We start from the raw sequence: 14,671 nt of genomic DNA, 5'->3' as shown, positions 1-14,671 counted from the left end.
TTGGTGGCTTTGCTGGTGGTATATCTATGACTATCTTTCCCATTTTACTTTTGGTTATCAATCTGTCCAGGTTTTACTTTTAAAGTAATTTGTATTCAATTTTATAAATCCATTCATTTTTCTAGGTTTGCAAAATTCATTCTATTTTTTATCTTTAAGGTATATCCCCATTATTAGCAATGTTTAATGTTTGTCTCCTTTTTATTCTTGGGGAGGCTTGCAAGGTCTCTATTTTGCTGATCTTTTAATATGCATCTTTTCTCCAAAATAATATATGAATTTGGTTCAAAATCAAATTGCACTAAGTGGCTTAGAATAAAATACAATCATTTCTGCCCTTTCTTTATTTTCCTAGCTCCCTTCCCAATTTCTTTTAGTTATCTCTTCTGTCTTATTTTGTATTCTGCTGTATTTTGATTAATTTTAGACATTATCACTGAACTGCTTATTATGTTGGGTAGGTTTTAGCTCTTGTACACTTTCAAGGCTCCTTCATGCTTTCCTTTAGATGCATTATTATTGGGAACATTGTTGTATATTTATTATATTTTCTTCCTCATTTTCTTTCTTGAAGTTAATAACTGCCTTGATTTTTCATTTTACTTGATTTTCCTCTTTTAAAGATTTTATTTATTTGGGGTAGAGAGAGAGAGAGCATGAGCAGGATGAGAGCAATTTCAAGAGGGAAAGGAAGAAGCAGACTTCCCACTGAGCTCAGAGCAGGAAGCTAGGCTCAATTCCAGGATACTGAGATATGACCTGAGCAGATGTCAGACGTTTAACTGACTGAGCCACCCAGGTGCCCCACTTATTTTATCACTTGTCTCATAATTCCTGTTGACTCTCAGTACAGTTTCCTACACAATCATTTCCATATCTTCTGTGATACCATTTTCTTTAAATTGGGTGGTTGTTCTACATGTGCTGCATTGCTATCATACTAGAACATTCCTTTGCTGTCATGCTTGGAATTCTCTTTGCTTTTTATTCTGGTTGGATTTCCTATTTCTAGGGTTTTATTTCTTCCTCTTTTTTGGCTTACTCTATGACTTTAATAGATCACATCCTACAATAGTTTCATTGAATTGAAGAGATGTCAGGGGACTTGATGATGATATCCTCCAAAATGCCTGTCTCTTGAGTTATACAGCTCCACACTGGGCAAGTTTACACTTGAGACGCAGTTGTCATCCTGAGATCATCCTTGAACCTCATTTAGAGATTCATTTCACTCCTTTTATCAATATTCTCTTTTCTGTTTCTTTTGGCTTCCTCTCTCTTGGACTACTCTAACATTTTGATAGATTTCTAGTAGTTTCCAGAAAGAGTATATGAGAGTTAAATTTTGTTGTGACCTTGGGTGTATTAAAATATTTTAGTCTATCCTCAAACTTGATTGATAATATGATTATAGATTTCTAGGTTAGAAATACTTTTCTTCAGAATTTTAAAATTTTTTCAGTGAGTTCCCTAAACCAATGTATTTGTTAAGAACTCTAAGGCAAGGGGCACTTGGTGGCTTGGTGGTTGAGTGTCGGCCTTGGCCTTTGGCTCAGGTCGTGATCCTGGGGTCCTGGGATAGAGTCCCGCATCCGGCTCTCTACAGGGAGCCTGCTTCTCCCTCTGCCTATGTCTCTGCCTCTCTCTGTGTGTCTCATGAATAAATAAAATCTTTAAAAACTCTAAGGCAAATATTCTTTTAGATCTTCCTATGTGTAACCTGTATTTTTATTTCTTGTAGTATTTTGTCATTGTGCCAAGCATTTTTTAATTAAACATTCATGTGTCTTAGTTTGAGTTTATGTTCATCCATTGACAATTCCTTTCTACTAGGAAACTAATTCTCTTCAGCTCTTAGAAATTTTCTTGAATTATTTCATGGATAATGGTTTTTTTCTCTCTCTCTCAATTAATACAAATCAAATGGTGGGCCTCTTTATGATCTCTAATATCCTTTTTTCTCTCTCTCCTGTTTAACATTTTCAAATACTTTGGTAATATTTCCTGGAATATTTTCTAAACTTCACCTTCAAGCTTTTCTTGAGATTTTCATTTCTTTATTACGTTCAGATTTTAAAAGAGCCTTCTTTTTTAAAAGGATATTTTCAAGGGATCCGTCTGTTTGTACTTATTTCTTAGATGCAATAACTTCTTTTCTCATCTGATGGTATTAATTATAGTTGTTTTTTCAAGTTTTCTTCTCTGCAAATGTTTTATCCAATTACCTCCTTTCCTCTTTGCTTGGATTTTGTTTCTGTTTTTCTTTTTTTAAAGATTTTATTTATTCATGAGAAACACAGAGAGGAGAGAGAGAGAGGCAGAGACACAGGCAGAGGGAGAAGCAGTCTCCATGCAGGGAGCCTGACATAGGACTGGATCCAGGGTCTCCAGGATCACGCCCTGGGCTGAAGGCGGCACTAAACCACTGAGCCACCTGGGCTGCCCATTTCTGTTTTTCTTTTTAGAAATTTTCTTCAGGTGTCTCATTCAGGTGTCTGTTCTTAATTTAGTTTGGTAGACTAAGGAGCGAAGTGGTCACTCTGAGCACGTTGGCAGGGCTTATCCACTTTGATATGTACTCTTAGGTAAATTGAAAGCACTTGAGGTTGGGAAACCCCAGTGTCAGTCTGATTAGGTCTTTCCACTTGAGCTGGCCAGGTTACTCAAGTCTATAAAATCTCCTACCCAAAAGGAAAAGGCATAGATTGAAAATGTAAAAGATTGATGGGAGAAGAGTAGTGGAGATCCGCATCACTCAGGATACACTAGGTAAGGCTTCAATATCAAACAACTCCAAATCTCCATAGCTTAACACAATGGAAGTTGATTCCTTTCTTACACTACATATCTATAAAGTTCAGCATGGAGCCATTATAGTGGTCAGTCAGGGATCCAGGCTTTTGGAGACTCCATCTCCACCTATGCTTTTAGGATCACTATATTGGGGAAAGTAAATGTGTTAAACCATGCACACTCTCTTAAAGATTTAGCCCAGAGTAATATTTATCATTTCTTTTTTTAAGATTTTATTTATTTATTCATGAGAGCCACAGAGAGAGAGAGTCAGAGACACAGCCAGAGGGAGAAGCAGACTCCATGCAGGGAGCCTGATGTGGGACTCGATCCAGGGACCCCAGGATCACACCCTGGGATGAAGGCAGCACTAAACCACTGAGTCACCCAGGTGCCCCTGTATCATTTCCTCTCATATTTTATTGGCCAAAAGAAATTACATGGTCATACATAATTTAAAGAGAAAGTAGAATTGAAAAAAAAATAAAGAGGAAACAATTGAAATTCTGCCAGGGGCGCCTGGGTGGTTAGTGTATTAAGCATCCATCTCTTGATTTCAGCTCAGGTCATGATCTCAAGCCCCAAGTCAGGCTCCATGGTGCCTGCTTAAGATTTTCTCTCTCCCTCTGGCCCCCCCCCACCCCGCCATGCGAGCGCTCTCTCTAGGAAAGGAAGGGAGGGAAGGTGAGAAGGTGGGAAGGTGGGAAGGAAGGAAGGAAGGAAGGAAGGAAGGAAGGAAGGAAGGAAGGAAGGAAGGAAGGAAGGAAGTTAATTCTGCCATGTGTCTGAGAGGAGAACTGAAACATCTGTAATTGGTCCTAGTGATTATCATAGCATTTTAATATTAGTCAGCACTCAATGTTTAGATGGTCACTTATTTCCACTACCCATATTACCCTGCCCTCAATTTTGCCAGTGGAACCTCTAATATAATGACTCTCCTTTTTGCTGTTATAAGAAATCAAAACTCCAGACTTGTGCTAGGATCAGAGAAATAGGTTGCTCTTGACTGCAGTGGGGAAAAGTGATCTGTTACATATTTAACCACTTTTCAGGCAATTTTTATATGATCCTCCATGTTTGGCACCTTATCATCATTTCCAGAGTATCTCAGGCTGACAGCTCTGATGCTTCTGAGTATCCTGAAGTTTAAATAGGATTGGTTCTCAGCTTTTCCCCCTTTCAGTATTGGTAATTGGTTGTCAGTCTACTAAGTCATTCATCTACTTTCTAGCCACTAAGATTATTCTCCGTTGTCTTCTACATTACTCTTTCCATTCTTGTAAGTTTATGTTTTTGAAAATAGCTCTTCACTTTTATGTTACTGCATATTTAAATGAAGTAAATTAAAGGTGCATATCCAATCCACCAGTTTAACTCAAAATAAATACCCTTGAATTTTCCAGACAAATAGACTTAATGTTTTATTGGTTAAATCTTCTGTGGTTATTATTCTATTTAATTAATTTATCTCTTATACTTACAATCAATTTATTTTCTTCATTTTTAAAAATTATTTTTTTAAATCTTGGGTTGTTTCCTTTTCTATTTGTTCTCAATAAATCTTGATTTCTAAGACATGCATGTAAGCCTCACAATTTTCTCTAATCATTCTTTGGTTCTTATCTTAAATATCACTTTGTTAAAGAAGCATACTATATCAGCCAGAATTATGTTCTATGTAATTTCTATATATAAATATGTTCTCTATAATTTCAACCTGATACTGTAAAAGAACCCATAGCAACAATGGCTAACACAAAATAAAATTTTATTTTCTCTCATAAAAGTTTAGTAGCTTGAAATGCATTCAGTGTTATCTGGGATCATCACTTTCCATCTTTTTGTTTTATCATCTTCAAATCATGGCCTTTACTTTATAATACAAGATAGCTGCATAGTATCCATCCATTATATCTCCTCTTAGACCAAAAAAAAGGAGAAAGGAAAGGCTTTGTCTTCTTTTTTTTTTCTTTGTCTTCTTTTTTAAAGACTACTTCCATGGAATATTCCATGGGACTCATATCTCAATGGCTATAACTTAGTCACAAGACCACTCTCAATCACAACAAAAGTTGGAAAATACAATCTATAGCCCATATATCCACATGGGCAACTAAAAATGAGAGCTCTATTAGTGAAAATAAGGGTAGAACATACATTTGGGTGAAATGAGTAGTCTATGTCATACCCACTCAGACCACACCTATAGTTCCCACTGCTCACTAGGAGCAGATAGGGTCAACTAAACTGCCTGTTCGCATTGCTTATTAGAAGAGCACATGGTTGCATTTCTACATATCGGTGTTGTGATTTGAATAAAAGAATTCTTGTTCCACTGAAAACTTAGCCCCAAAGCAATAAATGAATTCAGTTGCTGGGACAAGATTCTCTTTGAACTAATGATGCTTCCTCAGGGTGCTATTGGCAACTGTCATCCATTCCTACTTCTTCTTATGACTTTTTAAGAATTCTGGATCTAGAAGTCTTAAATCTCCATTTTAAGGATTCTTTTGAATTATTTTCTGGATGTAAATTTGGCTTTACCAGTGAAATGCCTTTGGATGATCCTGAGAAGATAGGCAAAGGTCATCTACCCACTGTCATTCCTGTTGACCAGCAAGGTCAGAGAGATGTGAGTGCTTGCAACCAAGCCAGCATTTCTGGGTCTAGCCATGAGTTTCAGAAGGAATTGGAGGCCACTGTGGCACCAAGACTCTAGGTTCCAGTGCATTGTCACCAGTTTGGGAGGTGATGGTGGAAGAAGACATTGTGGAAGCAACAGTTTTGGTAGTAATAGCAGCTTCTTGATTTCTGTACTGCAACAATAGCAGAATGCCTTCAAAACCAGTTCAGTGCTGGCTCTCTCGCTTTTGCTTGTCCAGTTCTTATGATTTTTTAATTCCTTCTAGCAAATATCTTTTCTGGTTAGATATACATTGAGTGGCTTCTGTTTTTTATTGTCTTCAATTCTTAATAATTCACCTAAATTCAAAATTGTACACCTTCACTCAAATTATAAGGAATAGGAGCTTCTCAATTAGAGTTTGTAAAGGAAAGGAAGTAAAGTATAAAATCATCAAGTAGTTAAAGCGCTATTTCCTTAAGCTAACACATATTAGTTGGCTTAAGAATAGAGAAGAATAAATTACAGGTACATTCCTGAAAAACCAAGGATGAAAATATTTAATAAATTTAATATATATACACATTATAAATATAAATATATGTATTTAAAAACAGACCATGGTCTGAAACCAAATCATAGATACTTTCTTTATCCCTTTATATGTAACACAAAAAATAAAATAAGTTTAAAAAATTTCATTGTTTGGAGCCCCTCGGTGCCTCAGTTGGTTTAACCTCTGACTCTTGATTTTGGCTCAGATCATGATCTTAGGGTCATGGGATCAAGCCCCAAGTAGGGCTTTGCCTTCTGGCAAGGAGTCTTCTTGGGACTCTCTCTCTCTTTCTCCTTCTTCCTCTGCCTCTCCTCCCTCTCCCTTTAATATAAAATTTTTAAAATTTCATTGTTTGTGAATAAATAAGGAAAGTGCTCAACATCACATCATACATTTTAAAAAATGATGGCTTACAAATCCTAAATTATAAATTGTTATCCTAAATGATGAAGCAAATATCAAATAGTGTAAACAGTACATGAGCATTTTATAAAAATAAAATATTTTGTTGTAGTTTTTAAGTTTATATAGCCAGATGATAAAATAACAAACTGAAATTCATTAATTTATTCAACTCTCATTCATCTATATTTACTTCAACAAGTATTTTCCTAAGCATAATAGAAAAAGAGCCCTCTCTATGGAGGGATTAAAGTTTAGTGGGTGGGTAATGGGCACTGAGGAGGGCACTTGATGGGATGGACACTGGGTGTTATGCTAGAAGTTGGCAAATTTAACTCCAATAAGAAATATACAAAAAATAAAGAAAAAATAAAAATAATAAAGTTTAGTGGGCAAATGAGATCATTTGTCTGGACAGAGTACCCAATGAATGGAACAGTGGCTTCAAAGAAAAATAGCCTCATATATCATTGGAATGATGGCAAAATTGAATCTTCAAATTGAAAAGACATTAGGCAGAGCTTCTCACTTCTGAAATTGATGGTATAGATAATGCAGATGACCCTCACCTGGAAAATAATAAAGAATAACGGCCAAGACTCTTTTTTTAAAAACTGCTTAAGGGGATCCCTGGGTGGCTCAGCAGTTTAGCGCCTCCCTTCGGCCCAGGGCATGATTCTGGAGTCTGGAGATTGAGTCCGGGGATCGAGTCCGGGGATCTAGTCCGGGGATCTAGTCCAGGGATCGAGTCCTGCATTGGGCTCCCTGCATGGAGCCTGCTTCTCCTTCTGCCTGTGTTGTGTCTCTGCCTCTCTCCCTCTCTGTGTCTCTCATGAATAAATAAATTAAATATATTTTTTAAAAACTACCTAAAAAAAATCAAAGAGGTAAAAACAGTAGAAAACATAGTGAAAAGAAAAACCAATTTTTGATGGAAGCCTATAACGGAGGGGTAAACAATGTATCAGAACAACGAAACTTATTAAAGCATTTAAAAATATTTGCTTGTGGGCCTTGATTTGGTGCTGTTCATGAGAGTAAATAAATATCAATCAAGACTCAGGGCCAAGCAAATTTGCAACATATTATACAAAGATCCTCCCCATTTTAAGGGACCCCATAGGGCTACACCCTACACACACACACACACACACACACACATACATAGGGTGTGTATATATAGATACACACACAACATATATATATATATATATACACACACACGTACACACATACATATATATGTTTACATAGTATAGGTATTAACAAATCTAAAGATGCTCCCTCTCCTCATCTCCAGGGAATTATACAGAAGCCCCCCCCCCATGTTAAGTAGAGCAGAAGAAAAATAAAAGATGTCTGGGTAACTGTAGCTACAGATTGGTCCTCATGTGTGTTTATATTTTCAATATGCATGTTGAGTTGTGAGAAACATCAAGCCATAAACTTAGTTTGCAGTGATTCCCTACTGATAGTGATTCAAGGATCCTAGCTGAAACCAATGAAAATACATTATGAAGGATGAAACATGCAACCTAGGCTTTGAGGACATCCTACAAATAAATTTTCAAGGGCAATCAACCATATGAGTCACACAAAGAAGCAAAAATAACATACATGAGAAGAATCAGCAATAATACAGCAGAAATAGACCCACAAACTTTAGCTATCAGAAGTCTCAGATAGATTTAAAAACCAATTATGCTTACCACACATAAATAAATAAATGACGTACTTGATAATTTGCATAAACAGTTTGGCTGTTATGCACTGTCTCTTAAAATATAAGTCTAAATTATGGGGATTATCCTTTTAAAATATATTGTAAATACTATAAACACTGATAAGATACTAGATATACCATAGAGCATAAAAGTGAGGAGAGGAGGGAGGATATGAAAGAATGCTTCTTTGCTCATTTTGAAGCAGGCTGCTAATTGATGCTAATATCTTAATATGCATCATACCCTTGTTTTTTGATCTTATACGGATTATTTAAGCTTAAGCAAGATCTATAGTTTCATATAATTTGCTTTATTACATTCAAGTAAACCGTGATAGTTTTAAATCTAGCAATTTACTATAGAACCATTTTATGAAATTATTTTCATCTATTAACTTATTAACTTGTTCTTATATGCATTCATAGAAATCTTTTAAGGATGTTGACTTAATAATTATTTGGGTGGTGAAATAATGATGCTGATTTCCTTTGTTTTCTGGTATGGAGTTCCCTCAAAAAGTTAAAAATAGAACTATCTCTGGACCCAGCAATTGCACTACTGGCATTTACCCAAAGGGTACAAAACTATAGATTTGGAGGGGTACCTGCACCCCAATGTTTGTAGCATCATTACCAACAATAGCCAAACCATGGAATGAGCCCAAATGTCCACTGGCTGATGAATGGACAAATATAATGTATATATTTAGAATAGAATATTACTCAGCCATAAAAAAGAATGAAATTGCCATCTGCAACAATGTGGATGGAGCTAGAGTATATTATGCTAAGTGAAATAAGTCAGAGAAAGGCAAATACCACATTATTTCACTCATGTGGAATTTAAGAAACAAAACAGATGGACATATGAGAAGGGGGGCAAAAAGAGAGAGGGAAACAAACTATAAGAATCTCTTCGTGATAGAGGAAAAACTGAGGGTTGATGGAAGGAGGTGGGTTGGGGATGGGCTAAATGGGTGATGGGTATAAAGGAGGACACTTGTTTTGAAGAGCACTAGGTATTATGTGTAAATGATGAATCACTAAATTCTACTCCTGAAACCAATATTATACTATATGTTAACTGACTAGAATTTAAATAAAAATTTGAAAGGTGAAAAAAAATCCTTTGTTTTTTTGTTCATCTTAAATATGTGCGAACCATGTAACTATACATTATTTTAAAAGAATGAGAATCATTATTCTCATATTTACATATCCAAACCATTTATTATGAAAAAGTAATCATAAGTCTACAACATTTTTTCTGTTTAACAGGGATGGAATTCTTTAAAATTGTATCAGATGGTCTTGTTCAAAGATACCATTTTTGAAAGAAAATATTGAGCTTAGGAAAAACACCCAGATAAAATACTAGTTTCTTTGAGGAAAGACAATAGCGTTTTCACAACAACACTACAGAGATCCAACCATTTCCAAAGTAATAAAAATTTTTGTATAAGTGAAAAGTATTTTTAAGATTGAAAGTCATCATTTACAAGACACTATGCTGATGATAATCAGAAAACACAATTCTCCTAGTCATAACAAGGTATTACTGAACAAGCTCAAACATCAGGAACCTGAAAACATTGCTGACCTCCAAAAATCTGATCTCCCCCGCAAGATTGAGAAACGTCATTTCTCCACTATGCACATGCAAATGTGACTTGGCTAAAAATAACAACAGCGAAGACAACAAACACCCAGAGGCTCAGAATGTAAATACTTCAACAAGCTGAAATAGGGGATCCCTGGGTGGCGCAGCGGTTTGGCGCCTGCCTTTGGCCCAGGGTACGATCCTGGAGACCCGGGATTGAATCCCACGTCAGGCTCCCGGTGCATGGAGCCTGCTTCTCCCTCTGCCTATGTCTCTGCCTCTCTCTCTCTCTCTGTGACTATCATAAATAAAAATTTTAAAAAATTAAAAAAACAAGCTGAAATAACTATAAATATGGCAATCATTATTAATGTATGCATATGCTGCTCTGTATGCGAATGAACAGGTTGCAAACTAATAATACATTAATTATTATCGTTTATCTCCTCTTAAGGTGAGATGCTTAACTGAACCCAAAATGATCTCTAAAGTTAGAGTTTTCCTCGGTGGCCCTACCAGCCCCTTCACCCACGAAATTGGGGATAATGGGCTTGAGGAACTTGAACTCGCTGGTCCCAGTCCCTCCCGCCAGACACACCTCGTACTGGTAGCTCTGGGACAGGGTCCCCGCGCCGCTGACGTCCACCAGGTGGCCCGGAAAGTGGCCCTCGGGCACCGCGCAGCCACCCCCCGACGCCGCCCCGCTCCTCCTGCACAGCCGCACCGCCACGAACGCCAGCGCCGAGCACAGGAAGAGCGACGACACGGACGCCAAGGCGATGACCAGGTAGACGGTGAGCGGGTCGGCCCGGGCCTCGGCCGCCGCCACGTCCGGCAGCGGCAGGTAGGGCTGCGAGAAGCCGTCCACCAGCAGCACGTGCAGCGTGACGCTGGCCGACAGCGGCGGCTCGCCATTGTCCTTGACCAGCACCAGCAGCCTGTGCCTGACGGCGTCGCGCTCGCTCAGCAGCCGGGCCGTGCGCACCTCGCCGTTGTGCGCCCACACGCCGAACAGCCCGGGCTCCGTGGCCTTGAGCAGCTGGAACGACAGCCAGGCGTTCTGGCCCGAGTCGCCGTCCACCGCCACCACCTTGGTCACCAGGTAGCCCGCCTCGGCCGCCCGCGGCACCAGCTCGGTGCAGGGCGCAGAGCCGTTCTGCAGCGGGTACAGCACGAAGGGCGCGTTGTCGTTGTCGTCCAGCACCAGCACGCGCACCAGCGCCTGGCTGCTCAGCGCGGGCGAGCCGCGGTCGGCCGCGCCCACGCGGACCTCGAAGGCCTGCAGCGCCTCGTAGTCCAGGGACCTGAGCGCGAACAGCTGCCCGTTGTCCGCGTTGATGGACACCAGCGAGGCGAGCGGCAGGTGCGGGTCCCGGGGCGGCAGCAGCGAGTAGGTGACCTGGGCGTTGGCGCCCGCGTCTCTGTCGGTGGCGCTCACGGTGCCGATGTGCAGGGCGGGGCTGTTGTTCTCGCGGACGCGCAGGGTGTAGGTGGTCTGGCTGAAGGCGGGGGCGTTGTCGTTGACGTCGGAGACCGTCACGGTGATGTTGTGCTGGGTCTTCAGCCTGGGGGTCCCCAGGTCACTGACGGTGATGGTGATGTTGTACTCCGCCTGGCTCTCTCTGTCCAGCGCCCCATTTGTTACCAAGGTATAGAAATTCTCGACTGATGGCCGTAGAAGAAAGGGGAGATTGTCATCTATAGAACAAATAACCTGTTGATTTTGTCCAGAATCTGCATCTGATACACTGAAAACTGCCACTATGATCTCTGGGAGGTTTTCGGGGATGGCACTGGTGAACGACGACATGGTCAATTGAGGAGTGTTGTCATTTACATCCAGAACCTTGATCACTAAAGAGCATTTCCCTGATAGTCCCCCACCATCTGTAGCCTCAATATCCACATGATAAGATTGAAACTCCTCAAAATCCAAAGTCTTTCTCAGTCGAATTTCTCCTGTAATTGCGTGTATTTCAAAGGGTTGATTAACGTCATCTACCTGAAACAGGGCATACGATACCTCCCCAAAGGGTCCTGCATCTAAATCTCTCGCTGAGACAGTGATTATCAGAGAGCCCAGGGAACTGTTTTCAGGGATCTGTGTCTCATAGAGCTCCTGAGCAAACTCGGGGGCATTGTCATTGATGTCCAAGACCAGGATCTGAATCTCCACGGTCCCAGACCGGGGTGGAGACCCACCATCCAGAGCCGTGAGAGTAAGCCTAAGCTCCGGCTGCTCCTCGCGGTCCAAGGCTTTGTCCAGCACCAGCTCCGGGAACTTCCTGCCATCGCTGCGATTGCGAGTGAGAACGTGGAAATGAGGATTGGAGCTGATTGTGTAGCTCTGAAGACTGTTGCTACCAGCATCTAAATCCTGTGCCATTTTCAAAGGAAATAGCTTTCCTGGTGTAGTAATTTCTGATATTTTTAGTAGCATTTCTCTGGCTGGGAACTCCGGGGCGTGGTCATTTATATCTCTGACTCGTAAAGCAGCCTGAAAAAACTGCAAGGGATTTTCCAGTAACACTTGGAAAGGTAGCACACATGGCTCAGTGGAGCCGCACAGCTCTTCCCTGTCCAGTTTTTCATTCAGCAGCAAATCGTAGGTCTGTGGGTCAAGCTGCAAACACTGTCTGTTCCCCTTGAAAACAACCTGGGCACCCCGTGCAGCCATTTCTCCTTTCCTGAGTCCCAAGTCCTTTGTCAAATTGGCCACAAACGTGCCACTTTCTGACTCCTCCAGTACAGAATATTGAATCGGTTCTGAACCGGCTTCCCACAAAAGCATCCATATAATGAGAATTGCCACTTGCCTTTTCTTGCGATGTACTTTTGTTTGCGCCATCTCCATTATGTCTGATCCCAGAGGAAAAAATCCTTTTCCAGTCCTCACCACCACCTCCACCATCGACCCTCTGAAATGTCTTTGCTGTTGAATTTCCAATTCGTCTTATAACTTTTTTGGCGACGACTTCTGTCCTGGATGCTTCTATCTTATTTGGCTGTAAATGTGTTCTGTATTTTGGGGGGCTTCTGAATAAAATGAAGTCCACCGAATCTGCAGAACTCTTACTCACTCTCTTAGCCTGCACTGCCACCACGCGTTCAAATCAGTAACTTCAGGAGGTGAGTACAGGCAATACCAGTTCCCAAACCTGAGCCTTAGAATGACTTCTAGGTGGAGTCAGTATTTCTCAAATTGTAGTGTGTGAACCACAGGCATAAATAATTACTTGGGAGTCACGAGTGTTTTTTTCAAGGTCAACTCCTGGGTTTCCCTCCATATCTTGAATGAAATTCTCTGATGGTGCTAACAGACGAAAATCTGCATTTAAATCTCTCTTTTTAAGTGATTCTCATGCATGCTAATATTTAAGAATCTGGTAATGTAAACTTCCTATAATCAATTTTTATTCTGTGGCAGTGAAATTTATCTCTGATGAGTAGTGTGATTTGTGAATCCAAGAAGTACACTATTTAAATGTCCCAACAAACAAATGAATAAACTATACAAAATGTAAAAGTTGTTTAGCCATGCCAATTAAAAATAAACAATTTTCTTTTTTAAAAAAATTTATTTATGATAGTCACAGAGAGAGAGAGAGAGAGAGGCAGAGACATAGGCAGAGGGAGAAGCAGGCTCCATGCACCAGGAGCCCGACGTGGGACTCGATCCCAGGTCTCCAGGATCGCACCCTGGGCCAAAGGCAAGCGCCAAACCGCTGTGCAGCCCAGGGGTCCCTAAAAATAAACAATTTTCTCTAAACTATATGGCTTATAAAGTGGTATGAATGACAGACTTAATTTATTTTGTGGTTACATCTGCACAGTAAGAGGAACAATTAGGCTATTAGGAGACATAATTACAATAGAAGTATCTAATCAATTAAATTATTTAAAAAAGGAAATGGCAGTGTACCTGGGTGTACAGTAGGTTAAGCCTGGGACTCTTGGTTTTGGCTCAGGTCATGATTTCAGGGTTGTGAGATGGAGCCCCCAGATGGCTCCAAGCTCCCTATGAGCCTGCTTAAGACTCTCTTTCCATCTTTCCTGCCATCACCCCCTTTGCATGCATGCGCACACACTCTCCCTCTCTCAAAGGAATCTTTAAAAGAGGAACTAGCAACAATCAGTAGTCTGTCATAAGTAGGCATTTTAGGATTTTACTTCATTTTTTATGGGTAGAATTGGTCATGATTTCATTCATTTTATTCTAACTTTTAAATCAAATTTCCCTCCTATATTAATTAATCAGGACTCAAATATATTACCCTGCTGTAAGGACATAATGCAAAGCAGAAAACAAACATTCAAGAATCACCTCTACTACCCTATCACAACAAAGATGACACTAGTTTCTATAAATAAACCCCATATAAGGTAATGTGAAAAGTGAATTACATTTGAATGGACTTCACGGAATTCAGTGATGGTTCATTGTGGCTATATCCATTTCCTTCTCACCAGTTTCTGCTCTGGCAAATAGGAAAATATGTCTCTAAATATCCTTAAAGTACATGAAATGGATCAGGGCCACATATAAGAACACAAAATGTAACTATTTCATTTCAGATTGATTTCATATTTATTGAGATGGGAAATCAACTGAGTTCAACCAAAGTTCACATCAGGTAAGAGCCAAAATGATGGAAGATTAAAAATGAGGATATTTTTCAAGATGTTTCAACTCTAGGTAAAATCAGTAAAACTAAATAAAGCCTAAACTCTGAACAGATTAAATAATTTTATAGTTAAAAAGCATCTCTATCTACCCCGAAGGATAAAAGTAAGATTACTGTGATCAGCCTCCATGGTTCACTTGATAAATGTTACTGAGAATAGACTTCCTTGGGAATATGAATAACAAACTAATGAAGTAAAACCAACAATCATAAACATATTAGATGGGTTTAGTTTCTTCTTTGGAATAAAGTCATTTCCAACTCAATCTTAAGTGCTTCTTTCCTT

At 39.7% G+C, this 14,671-nt stretch overlaps 1 protein-coding gene across 1 annotated transcript; it reads right to left on the bottom strand.

The window, feature by feature from the left end:
• Window positions 1-9,310: 9,310 nt before the first annotated feature.
• Window positions 9,311-12,772, bottom strand: PCDHB6 (protocadherin beta 6). Its single transcript, XM_077897556.1, has one exon. It carries the CDS (start codon window positions 12,609-12,611, stop codon window positions 10,164-10,166), a length of 2,448 nt encoding a protein of 815 aa, XP_077753682.1. The 5' UTR covers window positions 12,612-12,772; the 3' UTR covers window positions 9,311-10,163.
• Window positions 12,773-14,671: the final 1,899 nt, after the last annotated feature.

Source organism: Canis aureus, chromosome 5 (assembly GCF_053574225.1).
Source record: "Canis aureus isolate CA01 chromosome 5, VMU_Caureus_v.1.0, whole genome shotgun sequence".
NCBI classification, from domain to species: domain Eukaryota; kingdom Metazoa; phylum Chordata; class Mammalia; order Carnivora; family Canidae; genus Canis; species Canis aureus.
The sequence above is the reverse complement of the archived record's forward strand: the minus strand, read 5'-3'. Positions and strand labels throughout refer to the sequence as shown.

Excerpts from the sequence above, each read along its gene's own strand:
- PCDHB6 (XM_077897556.1), bottom strand. The coding sequence starts at position 12,611 with ATGGTGGAGGTGGTGGTGAGGACTGGAAAAGGATTTTTTCCTCTGGGA.